The sequence below is a fragment of the Parasteatoda tepidariorum genome, chromosome 11, assembly GCF_982258835.1.
Source record: "Parasteatoda tepidariorum strain Cologne lab strain chromosome 11, Ptep-v5.0, whole genome shotgun sequence".
Classification (NCBI taxonomy): domain Eukaryota; kingdom Metazoa; phylum Arthropoda; class Arachnida; order Araneae; family Theridiidae; genus Parasteatoda; species Parasteatoda tepidariorum.
This window is the reverse complement of record NC_141765.1, coordinates 39,053,397-39,080,739: the sequence shown is the minus strand read 5'-3', so window position 1 is coordinate 39,080,739 and position 27,343 is coordinate 39,053,397. Positions and strand designations below refer to the sequence as shown.

Sequence of the window (27,343 nt, the reverse complement as noted above, 5' to 3'; positions counted from 1 at the left end):
GTGTTAATTAAACGAAAATATATAGTATTTAAACCAGTTAATACTATATATTTTCGTTTTCCCGTTCATATGGTAACGATTTACCGGAAATTCTAGCTTTAAAAATTATAATTCTTATTACTACGTTTAGTTAAATACAAAATTGAAAATTAAATTCAAACAAATAAATAATTTTTATGTTCTGGTCTTAGAAATAATTCAAAATAAATAATATCATTATAAAATGACCAAATTTTACAACATTTACCCAATTTTATCGTCTTTTTATAAATTCATATTTTATTGTTAATTTTATCAAAATCATTACCAGAATTGCTTCGGTAAAAATTCCCAAACTTTTTAGAGTTTCTATCAAGACAGAAACATGGTATATTTTACCATATTCCTGCTGTTTTGACCATACTTTTTTTTCAGTGTATATCTAAATACAAAATAAATTCTACGTCAGAGTTTTTTTGACATTTACAGTTTTTCCTCACCAGGAAGTAACATTAAATAAAAACTGTCATACAGTCTAAAACTAAATAGGCCATTCGATTTTTCTGAACGGTGCACTAGAATTTAATAGGACCTTTTGTTCTGCTTGGGAATATAAAATAGACAAACAGCTGGATCTTTGACCACAGCGTAGTCAAGAAAATCATGACCAGTGTTCATATGATATGCTTGCCTCATGTAAAAGTGCAGATCATAAAAATAATATCACCTTTCTTGCTGATGAGACACTCTTTTTCTCAATTAACCTTAAGCACGTCAGCATTCTGAGACTGGGAGGGGATATGTTAATTCATCCCCACAACTGTCTCTTACAATGCTGGTCTAAAACCTACCTGAATAAATTATTTACAAGAATTTCATTTAACACGCGTATTGCTAGTAAGTGTTAGATATCTAATATTGATTTTGTACTCGTTATATAACGGCTAAATTAGATGGCTGATTTAAGAAAATTAATATTGCACTTAAAATTGCATTTTACACACGTATTGTTGGTGAGCGTTTACATCTAATATTGATTTTGAACTCGTTAAATGAGGGTAAAATTAGACGGTTTATTTAAGCAAATTAACATTATACTTGAAATTGCATTTTAATTTAGAAAGGAAAAAAGGTTTTAATTCGATATATTTTTGTATAGAGTTTACTTTAAAAATAAATTTCATTTCGATTTTATGTTTTAGTGAAACGAATTCTTAGTTTGATCGGTAGAATGAAGCTTCACTATTATTAATATTATTGTTATTCATAAGTAATACTCAGAATGAATATATTAGAAATAATGTTTATCATTTTGTTTCGAAAGTAAGAAATTTTGTCAACATTACGCATTTTACTTTAAATAGCAAAAATAAAAATTTAAATTTTCATGAAATAAATTTAAAATTGCTGTATTTCAATATGAAATGTAGAATAATGTGTTTGATGAATGTGTCTGAAATTCTATTTATTAAGCTAAATTAGGTAGAGAAATAACTTTGATCAAGCTACATCTGACTTCATTACATTAAACTTATTAGCACCCTCTTAAAAACTAGCAGCGTTTAGGAAGCATTTTATTACCTTTATGAGAAATTAATTCTAAATACTTTAAATAAGGCTGAAATTACTGCTTTTCGTTTTCTGTTCTGTTATTTTAATATAATTGAACAAGAGCTCTTTCAGTGCTTTGGGACTGTAAGAAAGCATTTATATAAATATAATTACATATTTAATAAGAATTTACGTGCTGAACTCGTGTATTTGTTAGAATTCATGCGAACTGAGGACTAAGAAATAAGAATCGTTAAACATTAGTAAAAAACTTTCTGTATTAATGTTTATCATACACTGTAAAACTCTGGATCAAATTACAGTATAAATTATCGGTACTTTAGGTGCATCATCTGTAAAATTCCTTTTACCGTAAAATCCATTTTAACCGTAAAATATTATACCATAAATTTTACAATGACAATTATTTAATTCAAGTGATTCAGTGATTTAACAGTAAGTATCACTGTAAAAATTACGTATAAAAGATTTTTCGTTCTTTTACGTGGCTCGGTAAATAAAAATTATGGTAAAAAAAGTACAAACAACCTGATTACCGATACTTTTTGTGGTAATTTTTGTAGTGTGCGAATTGTTCCGAAAACAAATTATTTACTAACGACCGTAAAGCTGAAAAGTAGTGATTAATTATTTAATTATTTTCTAGAAAAGTTCGCTTTAAATTCATGGTGTGCGTATAATGAAGCTTTACTTAGTAAAATTTTGCGTTGTATCTTTACTTAGTAGCTACACTATCGTTCATTAATTTCAATACTTTTTTTAACTTTCTCTCAAAATACAGTAAGATACTGCTTGAGAACGTGTTATTTCAGTAGCTTTAGTAAAGCTACTTCTATTTCTATTTAGTATAGCATTAAATAATTTCTATTTAGTATAGCTTTAGTAAAGCTACTTCCATTCATTTCTACATCGAACATTGGTGAGGAAAAAGGGTAAAAAAAATCATTTTCATGAGAGCGTTTATTGCTTTCTGTGTTTATTAGAAAACCGAAAAAAAGTGTGTATTAGTAATAATGAGTGGTGCTGTATGTAATAAAATTATCATTCATAAGTTAAAAGCACAATTTTAGCTAATAAAATTGTTGAGAAAAAAGTACATTTATACAATTAAATTTTTTTAACCGTATTCGTTAATAATAATCGACAATTCGTTAATAATAATCGACCATATTCGTTAAGAATAATCGAATTTTTTAAAAAAACAACATATTAATGCATTCTTAAATTATATTTGTGGGATCAATGCCAATAAATTCCTCCCAGTTATTAATACTGGTTGGAAAATTAATTATAAATGACAAAAAAAGTTTCGACTACCTTTTTTTATTCAACTGTCTTTCTTTGCAATTGTCTATTTGCGTGACACAAGAATTGTGAAACGTGATCTAGAGAAAACATCTTTTCCTCACACCTAGCTTTTTAAGATCACATTTTTCTTTCACGGATTATGATATTTCAAATAAAAGAAATCACAAAAGCCTCTTGATGATTGGCATTAAAAGTAATTAGGTTTGGTCTGAAAGCTGTCAAATTTAGGCAAGGTCAATGAAATATTAAGTTGTGTAGAGAAATTCATTCGCTACATAACTGCTTTAAGAAGTTATTTCAAACAAATGATGTTTAACGATTTCTATTAATTTTTCTAAGCTTGTACTCACAAGCGTACACACAAATACATTTGTCAAGTCTAGTTAAATGGCTGAAAAAGTTATGAGGAGAATATTTGACTTTTATACTTCTGTGTCACCAAATAAAATTAGGATCAATAATTTATAAAGATGTTATCAAAATAATATCATATTAACAAAAAAGTAAAAAATAAATTAGGGATTGAAATTAATAATTCTCTATAGAAAGATCCATATAGCCGAGAGAGAAAATAGTGAGAAAAAAACAGGAGATAAGAAAACCACAGTAGCCGAGAGGGGCAAATCAAGGTAAAATGAATTTCCACGTGCTTTGGAGAGGTGGTGAGGAATTAATGCTGTTAACGAAGGAATCAACATTTATTTGAAGGAAATAAGATTCCAGTGCATCACGACGGGCTGATATGACTGAAGTGGAAATAATTTTTACATTGTCGAAATTGATTTATGTCCAAGATTCCAACAATGTGCAGTAATTGATAATTTCTTGAATTCTCGATAACGGACATGATGGATTGGTCCATTATCCAGATTTCTTTTCGTTTTTTGCATTTTCCTCCTGAAATCTAAATTGAATATCATCATTATATTATGATCATATCATCATCATATTTCACTCCAATTCATCAAAAAAATATTACTATAATAACTTATGATTCCAAAATATTTTTTGTTTGTCTTCAAACATGTTTCATAAGCTATTTTATTTTAATTCTCTACTTAAGGCGAAAAGACTTTTTCTTATCAACGAGATATATATTGCTGGAGTTCGTGTATGTACATTCGTACATTTTCGATGAACTAACATTGGTTACAAAATACTGGCAAAATTAGCATTTAACATTAAAAAAAGAGTTATGTGTTACTAAGTTGCCTGATAATAGTTTAGATATTTTAACAATTTTCTTTGTCTTACCCCATATGGCACTAAAGGATCTGCTTTTCTACTTAGACATAACCGTATAGCGTCTTCTTTGACATTTGCTACAGCTAAATGAAGGGCGGTGATACCATCCTATAGGAAAAAGATCAATAAAATTAAGGTTTGAAATATTAATGATCTATCGAAATCATAACTTATTACTAATCATATTTTAGAACTGATGCTTTTATTTTACAAAATAAAAAGAAGAGAGGGAAAATTGCTTCAATTTTAGCTGACTTTTATGGTTATACGGTAACTTAGTCCAGTCTGCGCTTTTTAGCATGATTCCCGTTACAACGACCTTTCCATTAAAAGGATCGTTACATAAAGTTCCATTTGCTATTCCATAGACGCAAAGTGCAATTATGTATTTTAGTGTTATTGCAATGTCGTTGCATTCACTCTTTTAAAAATATTGATGACTACGCTCCTTAGTACTGTCCCCATCATAGTTCCCCTTCCTTTATAACGACCGATACATGAAGTTCTGTTCGCTATTCAATTTTATATTCTTTCTATGAGAAACGTCAATCTCCTTGTGTAGTTTATTTTCGAGTTAAAACGTGTGGTTTTTCGCAGTTATCTTACATATACATTATATACATTATACACCGAAGAGCCATTGCATTATGACCACCCTGATAATAACATGTAGGATCACCTTTAGCCCTCAAAACTGCTAGCACTCGCCGTGGCATTGATTCCACAAGGTGCTGATAGGTAGTTTGAGGTATTTGCCACCAAGCGCTCACCAACTGGTCCTGCAAATCCCTCACATTGCGAGGGGGTAGCGTGGCAGCACGAATTTGTTTTTCCAAGTAGGACCACAAATGCTCTATTGGATTAAGGTCAGGTAAATTTGGGGGCCAAGACATGACTTGAAAGTCACTGGAATGTTCCGCGAACCAATCCATGACATTCGACCCTTATGACATGGTGCATTATCCGGTTGGTAAACACCATCCCCAGCAGGAAAAACTGTTGCCATGAATGGGTGAACCTGGTCTGCAACTATGTTCAAGTAGCTTACAGACGTCAGGGATTGTTCTATGAGGATTATTGGTTCTAATGTGCCCCTTGAAAACATTGTTCCTGGGCGAGAAACCATGAAAATCTGGGTGAGCCCATTGTTATAGATGGAGGGTGATCATAATGTAATGGCTCTTCGGTGTATATATATATGTATACGATCGATATTATGATTTAATATATTGCAACAGTTCGTAAGGTCGTAGAAGGTTAATGAAACTTTTTGTTAAAAATGACGATTCAACTTACGTCAAAAATGACGTTAAAAATGACGAAAAATTACGATTCAACTTAAAAAAAGTGATAGATGGCGTCTGTTGTCCAAGTTTTCATTATTATAGAAGCAATAAAATTAGCATTTTAATTAAACATATTTTTAACAAAACTGTATATTAACTTAGCGATAAACAACCATAAAATACTGATTTTTAACTACATAATTCCTTGACTCAATTAAAATATATTTGTTTAATTTAAATGAATTGTGATTCAATTTGGCTTATTAGCAAATTTAAGCGATATAATGGTGTAATATACTGCAACATTTTTAGGTAATACTGTTAATAAAATATCTAATCTACGTTTTGGTATCCAAAATGTTATAAGATTTCTAAGGAGCAGAAAAACGAGTGATGGATCACATTTAATGTCGAAAGGTTTTTTTTGAGACATCATAATCAATTTCATTTGATAGGAGTAAAATGGTTAACTGGACAGAAGTCACCATGTAATCTTTGTAAGCATGCAACCAAATTAGAAGCTGTAACTTTTCAACTGTTATTTCCCCTTTCATACAAATTTTTAATAGATAAGACCAAAGTGTAAAACACAAAAAGTGCTTTTGTATCACTTTAAGTAAGAGGAAACAGGTTTTTTGTTTGAAAGTAATATAAAAATAGTATAAAGTAAAATTTTATAAATGTTTTTTAAAGACATTTGGCCTTCCCGAAACTTCAAAATAATACTATTCTCAGATGAATTATAATATATATCAGATATTGTAATTGTTAAGAGAATTTAAAAGCTAAACTTGAATCATTTACTTAGGTTAATGTTAATTTAAAAATTAATATGAATCTGAAAGATAAAGAAAATTATTAAATAATTAAGCGTACACGGAGAAAAAATTCTAGCAAAATTACCGGACTGTATGGTAATGAGATTTCTGTTAGAATTTAAAAGCTAAACTTGAATCATTTACTTAGGTTAATGTTAATTTAAAAATTAATATGAATCTGAAAGATAAAGAAAATTATTAAATAATTAAGCGTACACGGAGAAAAAATTCTAGCAAAATTACCGGACTGTATGGTAATGAGATTTCTGTTAGAATTTAAAAGCTAAACTTGAATCATTTACTTAGGTTAATGTTAATTTAAAAATTAATATGAATCTGAAAGATAAAGAAAATTATTAAATAATTAAGCGTACACGGAGAAAAAATTTTAGCAAAATTACCTGACTGTATGGTAATGAGATTTCTGTTTTAAAGAAACTGTATATTTCTTGTTAATAAAATACGAGATTTCTTAAATATACGAGATTTGAACAATTTACAGACTTATTTTTTTGTTCGTATTGTAACGGTTTACCGAAAGTAAAATATATACTAGTAATTTTAAATTGCTAAGAAAAAAGTTAAACGTTTAAATTTTTTTTTTATAATTACAATTCAGAAAGAATAAATTTTGCTATTTTAAGATCATTTTATTCATTTATATAAACATTCATTAACATAAAAATAAAGTAACATTTTCTTTCAAATTTTTTAGTGCTTAGCAAAAGGGCTAAATTTTTTTAAAAAACAAATTTGTTAAATTTGCATAAATTTATGATTTGGTTCTATCTTGGTAGTAAAAAGTGTATAATGGTTCAATGCTGTTGAAACTTTCTAGCAATGTATATTTTGAAGTTTTTTAAAAACCATGAATCCATTCATAACAGTGAAAATTTTGAATTCTTAACTAGTTAAGTTTTATGATGTAGAGCTATAACCACTTGCATATTTGCTAGCTCTCTGAAGATACTAGCAAGATAAGAGAAATTATTTCGTTGAAATAAAATCATTTCAAATAAAAAAAGAAACATTGAATTGGGTTTCTTTAAATAAAAAATAAATAAATAAGTAAGAAATTAAAATAAATAAAATAAAATAAAATATCTATTTTTTCCAAAAATTTCCTATATACTATAGATTCTAAAAGTAAATACAGAATTCCCATGAACCAAAATAATTGGATTAGATGGGGGGTAAAAAAAATGGGTGGCAGTTAGAAAATAAGTGGCATTAACTGTTCCGAATTACTTTAGTAATAATTGAATCCCTTATTGAACAAAGGTGATTTACACGAAAGGAGCTTTAACTATAGTTAGTTTTAACTATTCAGGAATTGTTCGTTTACTTTTTAGTTTAATACAATTTCATAAATGTTTCAATTTCTCGAAGAATCTAAGCGTGTTTAAGATACATTTCATTGAACTTTAAAAATGTTTTTGCTCAAGTGTTATGGAGTATTTCCGTCAAAGCACGTGGCATTTCTGTTGCAAACGACATTTTGATGCATTCTTTAAGCTCATTAAGAATCTACTTCGAGGAATAATATTGGAAATCACCTTTACAACATGCTTTTGAACTTAATCGATCTTGAAAAAGCAATACTAATCACCCATAGCTCCAATTAAGCTTTTGTCTTTAAAAGCAAGAAACACAAACAAAAGTAAATGGCATTAAGATTTCTTAGAAAACAAAAACATCAGTGCAGTGACTAAGCCTAAAATCTGCGTGTCACAATGCATCTATTCCATTAAGGGTTTAGGTGAGAAAAAAGGAAAACTCGATTCACAGAAAAAGTTAAGGAATCCTGATATCTTGATGGCATGTTTTGGAAAAGAGCCCATATCTTGGATCGATGTCAGTAGATTTTTGCGTGTTTGGCCTCCATAGAGCTTAAAGCTTGCTACTGGAGAAGAATTTCCGGCAAAATAGAGGCACCATTTTTTCTTTCTGAGCTTTGGGCTGAGAAGATTTGTCTGTAATTCGGTCAGTGGAAGAGCTCAAGGTTTTAATAAATTTACCAGTGGGAGTGGCAACGAGCGTTGTTAAAGCAAGAGAGATAGAATATTGGTGCTACTCTATAATCCTTTTACTTAATTTTTTGCATAAAAATTAGGTTTTTATGAGCTGTAGGTTTTCTTTTTAGTTTTTTTTTCTTCAGAAAAGGGTGAAATTACTATCTTGGTTCGTATGATTGAATACGGGAGAATATATATGAATTATAAATGTTAAAGTATTTTCAAATTCAGTGCTCAATATAAAGATATGAATTAGTTTTTCAACCAATGCTAACATTATAACTCAGAAGTGTAATTTTTTGTGGATATTTAATCTAAAAACTAATAAAAATATTAAATATTAAAAATCAATTTTTTTCTACTTTACAATCATGTTATAATTTTGTATAAAAAGTATCAGGTAGCTTCAACAATCTATTTCTGAATGACATTAAAATTAGGGAAATGTTACGATAAACAATTGTTCATATCTATTATAAATAAGTCAATTTTAGCTGCAGTGTAAACCAATAAAATTTCATTGCTCACATTACTGCGAAAATCTCTTTAATCTAATTTTTTTTAGTTATTAATTTAACATATCTTAAGATATCCTTGATTTAACATATATAACATATCCTTGAATATTCTAATTTCATATTAGAATTAAAAAAATGCGTTATTATTCCGTGTATTATTGCAGTTACTTCAAAAATAATGCACAAAGAAAAAGAATTCTGGTAAAATTACCGTACTACATAGTAATAAAATTTTCTGGTATAAAAAATTATAATCTTGATTAATAAAACCAAAATATATGGAATTTAAACCATTTATTTGGTAATTTTTCCTTTCATGTGTTAATGATTTACCAGAAATTCTGGTTTTCAAAATTACAGTTTACCACAAACCGAAGGTGCTTTTATGCCCTGCTTGAAAGTAACATGATAAAATTTCCAATTCGTTCCATGTTAAGCAAAATTTTCAAACATTATAAAATTTTCTTTTCTTGTAAATTTTACCAAAATCATTACCAAAGCACTTCGGTAAAATTTACCGAGTTTTTTGGTGTTCCCATAAAGCTAGAAACACGATATATTTTACTGTTTACTGGCAGTTTTGACCATACATTTTTTCTCAGTGTGCATCTCTTTAATTCTAAATATGAAGTTTAAAAATTTTTTAACAAAGGAGTTTAAAACGCAGTACTGAAACTTTTTTATACTTTATGCACGCTTTATTTTTTGAATTATTTCAGCAGCTCAAAGGCAAAAAGCAATTTCGAAACCTATCATAACAACCCACAATCCTTTCCTATGTTAAAGTAGATATAGGTTTAATTTCCCCGCTATATATGAGATTATATTTGCCTTACAGTTTTGTACCATTTAGAAAAATGAGATTTAAATAGAAATATGGTCAAGCTAGGTCTATTATTTATTTAATTATTTTCTATATTAGATGCAAACAAAAAAAAATTTGTTTTGAAATAATGCTTACAGTTCAATAATAGGATGGTTTTCATTCACGCTTTGTATTTAAATTAGAAATGGACCATAAATCATATGTTCTTTTTTAACATTTTGTAAAAAAACAGGTATTTTCATTGTAGCACATTAATCTTTCGTATGATTCTTGAAAACTCCAAAAGAAGAAGCAAAATTGTACAATTTTAGAAATTAAAATTGGTATTTTTTTATTTTTTATGGATCATATGAACTCTTATACTTGAACCATGGTTTCTATAATCTTTCAACAAAATAACATAAGATAATAACATATGAGCTTTAATAAAAACGTAATGTAAACGATATAATTTAAAGATAACGGCACATGTTTGATGCCATCTACAAATGATGTCACACTTAAAGATCAGAGGAAGGGTTCGTAAAATTTTGTCAGTTTGTTACAAAAAGAAAGGCGTAATAAGGAATATGACATCGCACAGTTCAAATAATATTTTTTAAAATTTAAAGTCAGCTGATTAAATATCTTAAGATTATTTGATTTTATATTTCTCTCTCTTGTACTTATTTTAATAAAAGATAAAAGAACTATTTTCTTTTAATATTCTTATTTGTGGCAGAAACATCAATGCTGATTTGCTGAATGAAGAACCATTCAAATTTTTTTAGAAACATGAGCGTAATTTTTTTTAGCAAAATTTGAAAAGAATTTTAGAGAAAAAAGTAAAAGTAAGCAATTGATTGATAATGCAAGGAGAAAAAAGTTCTGGTAAAATTACCGTCCTGTTTGTAATGACATTTCTGGTAAAAAAAAAAGAGAAAAAAGCCCAATTCTGGTTAATAAAACCAAAATTTATGGTAATGAAGCGATACATTTGGTATTTTTTTCTTTCGTATGGCAATAGTTTACTGGAAATTTTGGTTTTCAAAATTATAGTTCTGGATCTTTCTTAGAGCTAACAATTTAGTAAAAATGCATCAAAACGGGAAAGTAATAACTTGTAATTTGTTGTGTAATAAACGGGAAAAAAATAGTAATTTATTTATTTTAAACTCTGCGTTTTCGCTTATTTTCTTGAAAGAAAAGAAAAAGTAATCAGCATCATTTAATTAATTTCAAACTCAGAGACTCCTGTTAATCAATGACCACATTACCACACATATTGCAATAATTACAAAACAGAGAAGTACATTTAACAGAATAAATGTTTTTTTTATGCCATGGTCTAGGGTATCAGGATAAAATTACTAAATGTTACTAAATTTTGCCTTATTTACTGCCAAACATATGGAAAAAAACATTTAAATGGTAAAAAAAATAACAGATTTCAATGTTAATTTTACCAAAATCATTACCAAAGCACATCGGTAAAAATTACCCAGATTTTGATGTTCTCACGGAGCCAAAAACACGGTAAATTTTACTATATTCTGGTAGTTTTTACAATACTTGTTTTCTCTCAGTGTCTGATTTATGGGTCATTTGCACGTGAAAACAGGTATATCGCAATATTGCAGCATTTTATAACTATAGCAAACTAATTATGTTTTTGTTGTAAAACTTACTTTTTCTTTATATAAAATTTATACACATACAATTATTATTATTTATATATTTATAAATATCAGTAAAACTTTTAGTTAAAGTTTGAAAATAAAACCTGAAATATGAGTTATAACGTAATGCTTTGCTCCTGAACTGCTAGTAATATATAATAGTAATAATGTAGTAATAATGGCATGTTACAAAAATATTGAAAAAATGTTAGACTCTTATGCTGTATTTTCACGTTAATAATTATTCTAAGTATAAAAATTTGCTACCAAATATGCTTTTCTTAAATTAATTTCCAAAATTATATTGCTCAAAATGAATTTTTGATACATATATAGATTACACATTTAGCAAAAGTACTTATAAAAGTTTATAATTATATATTTTTTAGTAATTTTAGATCATTGAAATCTAACTTGTTTCTCAGTTAGTATTTTAATGTGTTTATTTTTTCTATCTAATTAACACCATTTTAGTTTTATAAGAATAGTAAATGCTATATTTTTTTTAAATAATGTTTCATTATTTTTTATTCAAAGTTTGAAAGTCTTGTACAAAAGCAGAAATTTTTGTCTCGAACTAATACATAAAGTCTATAATAATGCACTCTACCTTTGCAACTGCATTCACATTGACTCCCATGTCTAAAAATCTATCAGCCATAAATATTTTGCTATCTTTGATGGCGTACATAACAGGGGTGTATCCATTTTCCTGAAATATGGAAATAAATTAAATTATTTAACATTTTGATATTTAATTTTATAAAATATTATTAAATGAATAAAAAAAACAATGTACACAAAATTAAACTTCTAATAAACTTATAGTAAAAAGCAATGGCAATCAGGGTGGAAGTACTTTGTACAGTAAAATTTCATGTAACAAAAAATCTGATATATCGAAATTTTTATAAATATAATTGCTAAATCAGTGTAAATAAATAAAATATCACCGTAAAAATTAAGGTAAATATGGATTTTGTGGTAATGGCACCCTGAGTGCTGGCATTTTGCACCGTAATTTTATCAGAAATTTTTTACAGTATAGACTTTGATTCTTTCGAGGTAAGAACCTGCTAAAAAATGGTTGAAACCATATTTTTAATTTGATATAGTTCTTTATAAGTTTAATGTTGCGATTAAATTATCGACTTAATATTTACCGAACCAGTGTAATTAAATAAATATTACTTTAAAAATTACTGTATAAACAGATTTTGCTGTAAAAAGTACAAGCACCCTGAGTTCTGGTATTTTTCACCGTAATTTTATCTGGAATTTTTAACACAGTAGACTTCTATTATTTGGAGGTAAGAAAATGCTAAAAAAAAGTTGGAATCATATTTTTTATTTAAAATAGTTTTTAATAAGTATAATGTCACAATCACATTATCGACTTAATATTTATATTAATATTCACTGAAACAGTGTAGTTAAATAAATACTACTATCAAAATTACGGCATAAATGGAATTTACGCTAAAAAGTACAGGCACCCAGAGTGCCGGTATTTTTCAAAGTAATTTTTTACAGTTTGTGAGTTAAGAAAATACTGAAAAATAGTTGAAATTATATATTTTATTTGTATTTTTTATGTACAATGTCGTAATCACATTATTGACCCAATATTTTCATCTGTAAAATAATTATTTTGGAATTTTCTGAAATGAACTCATGTATTGTTTGAGTCAAATAGAACAAATCCAATGTTAGAAGGGTAAACCTCATGATCCGCATGATCAATCCTGATGATCTGCCAATATACAGGATTTACTTCCCACCAAAGCACAAACTTGAGATAAACCTAAGATAATAGAATTTAGCTTTTAAGTGAAATCAAGGTTAACTACGTTTGAATAATAATCTGTTCGGTATATCAACTCAGATATAATTGTTTTCAATAATTGCTGAGCTCAAATTGGCGAGTTGATTCACTTGTTAAAAATTTATCATTAAGGAGTTGAACTTAGTACATTATTCCTTTATACGTTATTTATGCTTATTTCAGGAGGCAATGGAATGCTTTTATTCACGGAGAAAAAAATGGTAAAATTACAGTACTGTATAGTAAAGACATTTCTGGCAACAAAAAAAAAAACATAATTCAGGTAATAAAAACCAAAATATACGGTATTTGAACCATTCATTTGATAGTTTTTTCGTTCATATAGTAACGGTTAACTGGAAATTCTTGTCTTCAAAATTATAATTCTCATTACTACACAGTAAAAAATACAAAACTGAAAAGTAAATTGAACCGAATAAATACTTTTTATACCATGCTCTAAGATATCATGATGAATTTAAAAATTTTACTACGCATATCAAATGTTATCACATATTATAAAACCATTATTTTATTGTTAATTTTATCAAAATGATTACCAAAAGCCTTAACTATCAATTACTGAGCTTTTTGGTTTTCATGGAGCCAGAAATGGAGTAAATTTAACTATGTTCTGGTAGTTTTGATCAAACTTTTTTTCTGAGGGATTAGTTTCATTATTGTTTTGCCTTCGCACTTCAAATGTTTATATTTTTCATCGAAACTTCCAACTGTTCTTCCAATACAATCAACATCGTTCGCAAAAGCAAAAAAATTGTAGATTTCCATTCGTCGACGTTTGTGGTTAAAATTTTTAACTTCAGTTGGTTATTTCCACTTCACAAGCATTTTTTTCTTGACAAATAAATTTTCCCGAGCAGTCTTTATCAGTTTAATCCTGCCACTGTGTAACAGAATTTGCCTCATAATTCCAATGGCAACAAAGGTAATTAAATTGGAAGAAGATTTTGTTTAGAAGCAGCATTAAGTTACATTAAATACATTAGAATAGATTTGAAGTTATTATCCTTGTAAAATGATTACTGTAAGTTTAATAGTCACATTTCTAAACAGTGACGTATTTATTTCCTTTTAATACTATAATTGCAATGAAAGAGTATTCCTTAATGTGGAGGGAAAATTATTTTTATAGTTTTAATTTATTACTTTATTTAATGTAATTATTAAACGAAAGTCTATTAAAGTTATATTTTAAATTTTCAAATCCTTGAAGTACCCGAATACGTTTTTCAGTGCATTAATGACTACATAATCAAACTTCAGAACTTTACATGAAATAGAAGAATTCTTTTCTATCCCGTCGAAATCATTTAAAATATTTCTCTCTCAGCTAGAGCAATGGTTATGATAGTTGCACTTATAGGCCAACGTACAGGAGTCCATCTGTTCAGTCTTAGATCCCAAAACGTGTTTTCAAGTTATTTCCTCCGTTTTTAAATGTATAAATATGTTGATTTATTGAATATATATATATATATATATATATATATATATATATATATATATATATATATTAGTTATGTTTTTAACGCTTTTTCAAAATGCGCCGTTAGCTGACCAGAATTTAAAACCTACTTATAAGCTGACCAGAATTATAAAGTTACGGGACTGTATGGTAATAGAATTGCTGGTAAAAAATGATTTTCTTGATAATAAAACCGAAATATACGGTATTTAAACCATTAGTTTGGTTATTTTTCCATTCATATGGTAACCGTTTACTGGAAATTCTGGTTTTCAAAAATTTTAGTTCTTATTACCACACATTAAGTAAAACATACAAAACTGAAAAGTAAATTTAATCGTATAAATGGTTTTTATGTCATGCACTTAGTTGATAAAATTGCTAAATTTTATCACAGTTACACACATTTTTATCATATATTATAAAATCATATTTTATTTTTCATTTCACCTAAATCATTTCCAAAGTGCTTAAGTCATAAGAAACCGTGCTTTTTGGTGGTTCATAGAAAGACAGACATAGTAAAGTTTACCATATCCTGGTAGTTTTGACAGTATTTCTTTATCAGTGTGTAAATAAATAAAAAATATATTGCAATGTTTAGTGCGTAGTCTATTTCCTAATTAAATATTTAAAATTCAGAACAAACGATTTTAGATCTCTTCCCCCCTTCTATAATATGATTTCTTTTTAAAGTTCGAATTCACTAATATCAATATAATAAACGTTAATACAAATTAAAAAATTCTAAAATTTTAAATCTTCGAGGGCATTCGGGTATCATAATTGTAGTAAGGAAACATATCCAAAAATCGTTAATTGTTTTGATGCAGAAAGGCTTCTCTGTGGGAGTGACGCACTAATTATCAAGGAAAGAAATAATGATTAGTTAATATTAGGGGGTGTCGTAGCAATAAATTAAAATTGCACGCAAAATAAAAAGAGATTTAAACCACTCTGAGTAAAGTATGGTCGAAACTACCGGAATATGGTGAAATTAACCGTGTTCCTGACTCTATTGGAACACCAAAAAGTTATATTTCGGTAATAATTCTGGTAAAATTAACAATACGCATAGAATTCATTATAAAACAAAATAATTTAGAAAATGGAAGTGTGAAACATAATTTTTTTTTACTGACAAATTTATATTGTATTAAGATTATTTCCTCATTCAAAGCAATTTTTAGATAAAAGCTGATTTTCTAATTTTTAAGGTAAGGAAGGATTAAGGAATAAAGCGAAGTATTTAAGATGTAAACGGAGAAAATAATTCTAGTAAAATTACCGTATTATATAGTAAAAAAATGCATTATCTTTTCATTTTTGGTGCAAAAAAACACTTTTGGTAAAAAAAATTGCATTATCTTTGATGAGGCTTATATAAATAATTGTTAAAAATGGTGATCACGGAAAAATTCTCTATTCTATAACTATTTTTTATATTTACTAACACATTAACTTTCAAAAACTTTCCTTTTAAGTTATTTCAATTAATATACGAAGAAAAAAAATTTTGGTAAAATTACATTACTTGTATGGTAATGATATTTCTGGTAAAAATATATATATAATTCTGGTCAACAAAACTATTACGCATTTAAACCATTCATTTGATAACTTTTAAGTTCATAAGGTAACGGTTTACCTAGTTTCCAAAATCATAGTTCTTATTACCACACATTTCGTAAAAAATACAAAACTGAAAAATAAGTTTAATCGAAAAAGTGGTTTTTATGCCGAGCTCTAAGGTATTATAATAAAATTACGAAATTTTTACACATTTACCAAATTTTAGCAAGTATTATAAGATCATATTTTAATGTTAATTTTACCAAAATGGTAACCAAAGCTCTTTGGTAATATTACAGAGCTTTTTTATGTTATCATTGAGCCAGAAATACTGTAAATTTTACCATATTCAAATGTTTTGACAACATACTTTTTTCTTAGTGTATAAGCTAGAATACAAAACTCTTTCATAAAATAACATTCAAATGTGTTTTTTTTATTTATTTAGTCAATTTTTATTTGTCTACATCACAACTGTTTCAACATTAAATCATGTTCATAAAACTTCTGTTTTAAATAATATTGAATTGAGTTATTTGTTTTTATTCAAATTTATTTTCAAAATTCAAATATTTAAAATATTTATTATTTAATATTTATTTTTTGCATAGTTTTTTATCTACATTATTATCGCTTTCAGGAAGGAAGAAGTAAAATAAAGCAATAAATATTTAATGATTTACGCAAATCGTGTGTAAGCTATTTCTTCCTAAGTTGATACAAACCACAAAGCTAATTTTTTTTCCTTGCTTAGTAATGCACGAAATCTCATCCAAATGATAAAAAAAATATGCAATTGGAAAATGAGACAAAGAGTTAATTTCGTTTTTTCCTAATGTTGAACTTCAAACGATTAAAATCTTTTCTCAATAATAAACTCTAAAACAACATATCTTAAATCATATTGAAAATTACTGCAGGAAATTTGATAAATATGCATAGTTTAGTAATTATAATTTAACTTGTCTTCAGGAAAAAAATTAGATTTTGAGATAAAAAAAATTTATTTTTCAAGTAAAAGATTTTTAGAAAAAAATTTCAGTTTTAATTTCCGATTTTTTAAAATTTATTTTAAACTCTCATTGCAAAAGCTACTGAATACAAATTATTAAAGTTGGGACACTTTTATCGAAAATTAAATGAAACAATTTAGTATTGAAGTAATTGAAAATATACCTGTTTAGAAAATTTAGTTCAACCTGCCTTCAAGAAAAAAAATTAAATTTTAATATAAAACATATTTAGATTTCCCTCCTCAAGTAAACATATTTACATTCTCTTTCATTATATCTTTAAAAATTAATAAAAATTAAAATTATTCAGTTTAAATCTTTGATTAAAACTGAAAAAAAATTACTTTTAAGCTTTAAAGTTTATTTTAAACTGTGATAGCAAAAACTTCTATATACAAATTACTAAAATTCGGACATTTTTATACAAATCTATATAAAACAGTTTGACATTGAGGTAATTAACAATATACATGTTTTAGCCCTATAGCCAGTCTTCGAGAAAAAAATTAAATTTCAATATGAAGTATATTTAAATTTCTTTTTCAAGTAAAAAATATTAATATTTTGTTTTACAATTTCTTTAAAAAATAAAAATTTAAAATATTCAGTTTCATTTTAAATTTTTTGAAATTTATTTTAAATTATAATAGCAAAATTTATCGAATGCAAATTAAAGTTTTGACATTTTTACGTTAAATTAACTAAAACATTTAAATGTTATAACATAATAAGTTCAGTTATACATTAAAATTATAATTTTTTTTAAATTTTAAAAACTTCATTATTTGAAGTTTCATCGCATGTTTGGTGAGCTTTTTTCGTTTACTTACTATGATTTTTATTAGCACAGTAAATTCAATGCAATGCATACATTTTTTAAATAATTTCACAACACTCTAAAATTTCTTTAAAATCTAAAGAAATTTTTACTAAACACTTTTATTTGTATGTTTACTTCAGTGTGTGTTTAAAGTGTTCAGTAGTTTTCAAAACTGAGGTTCAAATAAATTACAGTTTTTTCAGTCTTGTTGAAGCCAATTTCATTATTAGTTAATTATTATTAATTAGTAATTAATTAATTGCTAATTAATTATAGAACTTTCTCTTTTTACACCCAAAACGCATCAACATCAAATTTGAGTAACACAATACTTAGAATATACATTCTTAGAATATACAGAAAGTATCGAACATCATTGTATTTAATACTTCGAAAACTGTATTTAATACTGCTAATCCTGTATTTAATACTGCCAAAACTAAGATCGTCCTTTTTTACCCCTTTAAAGTAGATTTAAAACAAGAAGTAAGTTCTGAACACTTGGACTATGTGAATAGAACTCATAAATTAACTAGTACTCATTAATATTTATGACTTCATTTTTATTATAAGGTAATTTTTATAACAAGGTATATTATATCATCATGTTAAACTTCTCAAGTAAAATTATATTCAACTTAAATTTCATTCTTAATTTCCAATTAAATGAAATCATGTTTAATTTCTTAAGCAAAATTATATTCAATTTAAATTTACTTGGAAAATGAAATTTAATGGTATTCATTATTATTTCTTTTAATAATTACCGGTAATGAACGCTAGTTCCATAAATTGAATGAAAATTGGCGTTTAACTCATTTGCTTTAAAATTGTGGAAAAAAGACAAATACATTTTTAAGTATGAGGTTTAAAGATATTATGATTGTTGTTGTTGTAGGCCATTAAGGCAAGGAGTGAGATTGTTTTTTTTCTCCAGTGCTCCCATATATGCCCGATAATCTGACTCCTACCACACTCATACGTCACACCCGTTTATAGGGTGGACCCATTCATGCATCCCTTCATTCATCCAAAAATCGTAATTTTGACCTGAACCAGAGAACAATCAATCTCCACTTCAATACCCCCAGAGGTATAGTTCGTAATGGGAACATGGAGTATTTTGTGACCTGACAGATTTAACGTGCGCCAATAACCATTTAGTACACGGCGAGTCTTCGGTTTATTCGAAATCTCATTCTCTCTAACGTGAGTTCAGCACCTTGTCAAGCTGGCTGTACCGACCGAGATATTGTAGTACATCTAATGAGTTAAATTTAACTTTAAAAAATAGTTATTTTATGGAATGAAACTGACGTTTAAACCCATATCAATTGGACATTTTTCCATGATTTGTTTGAAGTCATGGGTCTTTAAATAAAATTCATTTCATTCAAAAAATCCCTGTAATTTGTGAAAGGTAATTTTTCTTATAAATTTTATGTAAGCAATAAAATAGTGCAACTACAAAACCACAGGACAAAAAAAAATATGTCACAAGTGAAGAAATCATGAAAAGTATTTAATACAGATGGGTTTGTGATGATTTTGGGGTTTTTTTCAATATGGAATATATTTTTCTATCAAGGTTTCTCTATCAAAGATATTAAGAACCAGTACGTTTATCTTAATTTTCTGAATGCATATTTTGCGATGGTGCCTTTTTGTACTTCTTTTTTACAAGAAAACAAATACAAAGTTCATTGATCTGGATGAGTAGGTGGCGGGTGACGAAATAGGTGACCAAAGACGCTCTCTGGAACATGATGAAAATGTGGCTTATAGCTTCAAATCGGTCAGATATTCAGTATTTTTAAGAATTTCTAATTTATTATGATATTATATAATTTGTAAATTATAATTAAAATTAAACGATTTTAAGCAAAGTTTATTTTCTTTTTAATTATCTTAACTAAATATAATTCAGAGTTATTATACATATTTTTATCCTCTTAATCAATGTATATTTTTGTTACATCAAACATTATTACCTTCCCCTTTTAGTTTGAATTATTAAGAATTCACTGCAATTAGAATAAACTGAAATATATTATTACTACTTTTTAATAACGCAAAAAATCAATTATACTGAATACACATTTTATTACAGCTAAAGAAACGGGTGCAGATTTACACTATTCGGTTTACATAAAGTAAGTTTTCTTTAATGCATAGATTTAACAATCAATAACGATGTTCGTGTGTTGATGATAGGTATCAATGAAAAGTAAAATAGAAGAAGATGAATAAAGTGATGAGTAAAAGGGTGTTACTTTTGCCACACCCTACAGTATAATGCTATCCCTTTGTTCACAAAGATATTTACCTTTTACTCATTTGTCTTTCTATTTAATTTAAGTCATTTCTTTATTTTTAAAAAAAAAATATATATATAATTATTTCGATGCAAATACATAGTTTCTTTTGCTTACAACTGAAGAACACTAAAATTTTTCCGGTTAAAGGCCATATTATTTATTCATTTAGCAAAACACGGTTTTCAATGGAAAGTTTTTTGTTCGTTATTTTTATTATATAAAGGTATTTGGGTGATATGCACTGTAATCCTCACCCGGCTTACACCGACCACAGTACTGGCGTAAAATATCCTCAGTGGTAGACGAATCAGGGGTTAGAGTCGCTTTGCCGTTAGGCTAACCATGGGAGGTTTTCGTGGTTTTCCACTCTATGTAACGCAAATGCCGTTTAGTTCAATCAAGAAAGCCTCTACTAAGGCAAACTTATCCCAATACTTGATCCAGGAGTTTCCTTATCTTCTGGATTGGGTACAAAATTACTAGGCTACGGAGTTAAACAATTACGCTGTAGTGTTTTACTGTAAAAATGGATTTTACGCACGATGCTTCCAAAGTGCCGGTTTTTTATACCATAATTTGATTCGGAATTGTTTACAATGTAGTGATAAGTCACGGATTTTTTAAGGTTTATATTTATATATCAAATTGTTCATGAATATGATTTCCAGACCAATGCTTTGCAATATTTACGAATTACCTTTGGATAACAGTGCCATACATAAAATGTATATTCTGACTACATGAAAATCGTTTTTTAAAACAAAAATCGCTTAAAGAAAACGCCTTCCAATATAATAACAAAAAGTAGCGTATTATAAAACTTTCAAATATTTTAAAACTTATTTCCACAAATTTGATAAAAGGTAAGTGCTTCATCATAATATGTCTTTTTTATTATTCATGGAGTTGTTACTTGATACTTTTTAAAAAAAAATATACACCCTATTTGTGAAAGGAATATGAGGCTCGTAAGAAGTTTGGATTACATTAAAGTAGTTTAACACATTGAAATTCATTATTTTAATCAGATACAAATATGCCAAAAATACGGAGCAAAAAAATGTTTCGAAGTGGTTTTTTTTTGGGTGAAGTACCTCCCCCCCCCCAGAAAAAAAACAGTTCGAAACATTTTTTATCTAATGATCAGAAACAATATTAATGCTTTTAGAGACATTCGTGTTTATGCATGAAATTAGTTAATACGATATTTCAAGTTACGAAATTAGCCACAGGAGCATAATTTTCTCAAAATGCGCCTTTTTTTTTCCTGACAGATTAAGATTTTTTACTCTCAAACTACGAGGGGATGTTCAGAAATACGATTATAACGGTTTAATAGTTTAATCACGAAAACGATTGAAAAGTAATTTTAATATTTAATATTAATATCACGTTTAAAAATTTTTTTTTAAGGAAGTATTGTTTATCAAGTGAATTGTAATGTAATGTAATAATTTTTGCAATAATTTTGTATGTAAATGTAAATAACTTTTAAGTAAAAACTAATTTTATCTACACTTTAGTGCTCAGTTTCTGAAAAAATGCATAAAAAGTTTGAATTTTAAGGTTTAACAATTTATAGTGGATGTTTGAAAAAAAAGAATGAGGGAATTTTGCTTTGTATTGTATAATGCTTTTTCTATTTTTCCATTCTTTATATAATATAATGGTGGAAGATTTATCAAGATAGATTAACAAATAAGACATATATCTCCCCCAAAACGAAAAAAATAATATTTTTTCCTACATCTGAATAAAACTTAAGCAAAACCTATTTATTTCATTCCAGTAGTCAAATAGAAAAACAATAATAATGTTGCCAATAAAGTAAACATTTGTAGTAAAGTTTTGGAGCTTCCCTTATTTTAAGTGTAATCAAATAAAATTTCTGTTTTCAGAGATTCAAAGATTACAAGAATGTATAATAGGTTATGTAATGATTAAATTACTTCAGATATCTTATTCCAGTGAAAAAGTATTTTTTAAATGAATTTTCTATGGTATATATACTGGAATCCAGTATTCAAAAATAAATAAATTAACTAATAGTAATGCTACCAATAAACTAAATATTCATACTTGAATTTCGGAGCTTCCTTTATTTTAAGTGTAAATAAATATTACTGGAATGTACAATAGGTTATGTAATGATCAAATAATTCCACACCCAGCTATCTTAATGCAGTGAAAAAGAATTTCTTTTAAATAATATTTCTATGGAAGGTACTTTTTCAGTGGTCTAGTATTCAAAATAATAATTATAATAATAATGTTAACAATAAATTAAATATTTGTTGTAAAATTTTGGAGCTTCCATTACTTTAAGCGTAAACACATAATATACTTGTCAACATAGGTAACTGGAATGTATAATAGGTTATATAATAATCAAATTATTTCACACCCAGCTATTTTAATACAGTTAAAAAGAAATTTAAGTGATATTTCTATGGAAAGTTAGTTTTCATTGTTGTTCAGTAATCATAAAGAAAAAAATTATCTTAACTATAAAGTAAATATTAGTAGTGAAATCCAGGAACTTCTTAATTTTACGAGTAAATAAATAAAATTTCTGTCAACTCAGATTACTATGATATATTATAGGTAATACAATGATAAAACTAGCTCACACCCAGCTATCTTAATGCTGTGAAAACGAATTTTTTTTAAAATTATATTTCCATGAAAGGTACTTTTTCAGTGGGCGTTAACGGGATATGTCTTCTATATATTGGGCGAACACAGATTCCATGACAAACTACAGGACATTTGTCATTAAAGTCGGACTGTCTGAGACATAAATATCTTCCTTTTAAGGTCATGTTTTCGCTCGAATATCTGAGATATTATTCTTATTCCGAATGAATGGATTCACCATTTCAAGTGATATTTAAGGTACGAGGACATATTTCGGGACGTAAAAATCACATCTCCTTTAATTGGATCACGGCAGGCAATATAAAAAAAGATGACGGAAATCGTTCTCGTGATACACTTTTTGAACTTTTTCCGGTAATCATTTTTAATCTGAAAGTTCCTGACATCGCTTATGTTTCGGAAGTATCGGTAATATTGTCATTCAAACTTGGTTTAAAAGAAAATTGCTGGTTATAAAAACCTGTAACAAAAGCTTTATTTTATTTTAGAAAGTTATGAAGCATACAAAATATCGAAATGCATACTTCACTTTTGTGTTATTTCTTTTATTAATATTAATTATAACTTTATATTAGACTAACAAGTTATATAATTTTAAATATAACTGCATTAAATAATGTATTAAAATATATTTTATTATATTATATAATATTATACATATATATATATATATATATATATATATATATATATATATATATATATATATATATATATATATATATATATATATATATATATATATATATATACATATATATATATATATATATATATATATATATATATATATAAATTTGAAGAATCGTTGATTAATAATCTGTACATCAATATTGTATATTTTAAACATTCTGTAATAATATTGAGTGCAAGGAAAATAGTTACTATAGAGAATATAATTAGCTTTAATTACATTGAATTTGGAAAAATGTTTTTTTTTTTTTTTTTTTTTTTTTTTGAATTATCATTTCCCGAGAGTTATCGACCGTTCAAATTCTGTATTTTATCAATTTAAACTACGTAGTTTAAAACAATGTAAAATCTGCATACTTTCTAATTCAAGCATTTTCAATCAAAATTAAATTAAGTCATAATTATTAAATAAAATTTTTTTCCGTGGAATTATCTTTAAAAACATGATTTAAATAATTTTAGGGTGATATTTCTTTAATTTGACCTATGATAGAGATTTCGTACGTTAATTATACTTCGTGCATAATTAACGTACGTTAATTATACCTTACCGTTAATTAAACTTCGAAGTAAGAAGTATAATTAACGGTAAGGATAAAAAAATTCGATGACTCTCATGACTGATCCATTTTGGGACCATATTTTCCAGATTGCAGCTAAACACCATATTGCTTTGATAAAAGTTCAAAGTCTGAGCCTGTCGAAAAAAATCCGTATTTATTCAGAGAAAGTATAGTTTTGTATCTAATTTCTTATTTTAAATTATAGTACGTACTATTTACTATGGATTTTTAAGGTAAACACTTCGAACCATTAAAATTGCATGTTAGTAAAAATTGGATTATCCCCACAGATCCCTTGAACCCTACCCAGCTTCATATCGACAGGTACCACCTTGTCTGGGAAGTAAAGACGGCAATTGCGCAATGCTGACCACATTGCTGCAATAATTGGTTATTACTTTTAAAGAAAAATCGGGTGAAAAATTATTCATATGTTTGTCAGTTTTGTGTACTATACATAGAAATAACGATTTGAAAAAAAAATAGAATATAATATTGCATTCTTCGAATTGGCTGCTTAACATAATTTATTGTTTGAAAAGATTTCGCTATTTGCTAGCTAGCTATACTTTATTTCTTATTACTTGTTTTTTAGTTATTTTATTTGTTCATCGCACCCTTAGTAAAAATTAAGTATTTCGTAATGGCATAAAATATTAAACTTTCTTAAAAATTCTTCTAAACGGTATAAGTCAATTAGTCATTTTTAATTTGCATTTGGAAAATAATTTTGAAGTTACAAGGATTAAGGTACTCCAAAATTATAAAGTTAGATAAAGTATGGGATAAAATAGGATATTTGCCTTGATTTTGTTTTCGTTAGCGACATTATTCATTGCATGTAATTTTCATAAAATTTAGGCATCTAATTATATTTTAATATCATAAACTAATTTGATTGATATCAGTTTTTCTCTAACAAATAATACTGCTCTGAAATATTCCAATCAACCATTAGTTGGCAATGTTGTATAATAAAATATAGTAACTGTGTAGTAATAGTAATTATAATAAATATATAGTAATAAAAATATAGTAATAATAATAAAATATATAACCCTTAAATATTAAACATTTATTTTACTTATAAAAATATTCAACATATACGCTATTCTGTGAACACTTAATTTCACAGATTTATTTTAGTTATTAAATAAAACTAATAAAACTCCTGAGCAATATTATAGAAACATATTGAAAAGTCATTGGAAAAATTGGATAGTCTTACCGGATCAGCCAAATTGGGGGGTAATCCAGACTTGCTAAACTGTTTCAATAAACCTTCAACAGCATTCCAGTCACTTTTCTTGCATAATTGCAGCAATGTTTGTTGTGGATCTTCAGGATCTGATTCCTCACCTGTGTGCACAGTTGCTTCAGAATCTGGTTCGGAATCAGGAGCAGGAGGTGGTGACGGTAATTTCTCTGGTGGTAAATTTGTGGCAGTTTGAGGTTTAACTCCTGCCTCTGAAGTTGGAACTGAAGTCGAATTTTGAGCACTCTTATTATTCATCGAAGGTGTTGGTGGTAGAGGAGGCTTGTTTGTCCTTCGAAAAGGTCTAGAAGTTAATCGTCTTGTCAATGGAGGGGGTTTTAAAATAGGAGTTTTTGCGGATGGAGGTGGTTCTTGCCTTTTACCAGGCGTTCCATTACCAGTTATTCTATGCCTCGATAAATTGTTAGCAACTGTTTCAAGTTTGGATGCTCTAAATACCAAAGACGCGAAAGCATTGGGTTTTGAATTTGTCTTTTCATGCACTGCTTTGGAAGACGCGTGTTTGTTTACGTCATCACTAACTGGGTTTATATTATCCACTGCATTTGGTACCAAAGGATGATCTGATGAGTTAGAAATATTTTCTTCCTGTACAGTAGGATCTTCGATTACACTATTGTGAGAATTTGCTGTCATATCACTGTGAGTATTAGTAGTAAGGGCACTCAGGGAAGTTGTTGTAATAACATTCAAAGTGTTTTGTGTGTCTCGTGAAGGTTCGGTTTTGTCGAACGCGGAATTAACGCGTGTGAACACATTGTCTCCTGAATACAAATCTTGATAGGATCCCTTTAAAGATGGTGACAAGGCATTTCTCTCAATAGGCTGTTGGACTTTAGCAGATTTTCTGTCTTTAGTCCAATCTTCGTTAATTTTTTCGGAATTTGTCTTATTCGTATCACCTTGCATGTGTTCGAAAAGAAAGCGAACAGGATCAGTAAATCTGAAATCCATGACTCTAGGTTTATCAGGAGGGGGAAGATCGTTTTTAACTGTGGGGGGATCCATTGTGACAACTTTCTACTTCTAAGGTTTCTAAGTAACAGCAGGATCGAGTGTCCAAGACAACAAACTGGCCTCTTCTTTTTTCCACTGCTTACTTTTGCCCATGCGTGATCTATACAATCTAACGAATGGCAGGCAGTCTCACGAATCATATCCGTTGCACGCTACAGAGGGAATAATGAATAGTTCATTTAAGCCCCGCTTCTTTTCCTTACTTTTAGTTTATTATTTTTAAGACTTCTCTAAATATATTTTAGTAGAACATTTGAGAAACAATAAAGTGTAGAATCAATCAGTTAAAAGTATGAGGCACAAAACGAAAAGGTGACTAAGAATATTTTGTTTAAGTATATATTGAGATTTTTTAGTATCGGAATGTAAAAATTAAAATTGATTCTCTCAACTTGATAAGCAAAAATCTTATTTTCTCTTTGAAAAGATTGTTATATAAAGTTTTATAGATTATATATAGCTGGCGTTTTTTACGTAATTTACGTTAGATTTTATTTTTATATTTAAAATGGTAGTAAAATTTTGCTTTTTTATTAAATAATTGGATGTTTAAATTTAATTTAAAAGGATTTTAAACACCACAACATGCAAATAAATTGAACACGCATGTGAAAACATGAATCACCATACTATGTGTACACTCTGTCAAAAGAAAATAAAATTTCCTTACAGTTTCCATTTATTTCGCTATAACATACGAAAATCATCTTTGGTAAGAATATGAAGTGGCAGGCAAAAATAATGTGATAAATAAATATCGTATTTTAAATTAAATATACTTGCCATTGTAAAAACATCTTAGTTCGTTAATTTATAATTTTATTTTTAAGGAATAACACGCCCTTTGTATTTTTAAAATGCTAATTTAAATTTAACT

The 27,343-nt window shown here is 27.4% G+C and overlaps 2 protein-coding genes across 2 annotated transcripts in view; both read right to left on the bottom strand.

The window, feature by feature from the left end:
- The window catches only part of LOC107456095 (uncharacterized), a 55,355-nt gene extending 51,147 nt beyond the window's left edge, over nt 1-4,208 (bottom strand). Inside the window, exon 1 of the mRNA XM_043051133.3 lies at nt 4,114-4,208. The gene's annotated coding sequence lies outside the window, so the exon portion shown is untranslated. The remainder of the gene's footprint in view (nt 1-4,113) is intronic.
- Nucleotides 1,634-26,493, bottom strand: LOC147801354 (uncharacterized). Its single transcript, XM_087154476.1, has 4 exons — nt 25,402-26,493; nt 11,836-11,937; nt 4,114-4,212; nt 1,634-1,672 (listed from the first exon to the last, which is right to left on the bottom strand). Exons 1-4 carry the CDS (start codon nt 26,455-26,457, stop codon nt 1,634-1,636), a joined length of 1,296 nt encoding a protein of 431 aa, XP_087010602.1. The 5' UTR covers nt 26,458-26,493.
- Nucleotides 26,494-27,343: the final 850 nt, after the last annotated feature.

Coding starts and splice junctions, on each gene's coding strand:
- LOC147801354 (XM_087154476.1), bottom strand. CDS start 26,457: ATGGATCCCCCCACAGTTAAAAACGATCTTCCCCCTCCTGATAAACCT. Junction 11,938..25,401: donor CCCCCAATTTGGCTGATCCG/GTAAGACTATCC, acceptor TCCATATTTCAG/GAAAATGGATACACCCCTGT. Junction 1,673..4,113: donor ATCCTTTAGTGCCATATGGG/GTAAGACAAAGA, acceptor GCTTTCTTACAG/TCCCAAAGCACTGAAAGAGC.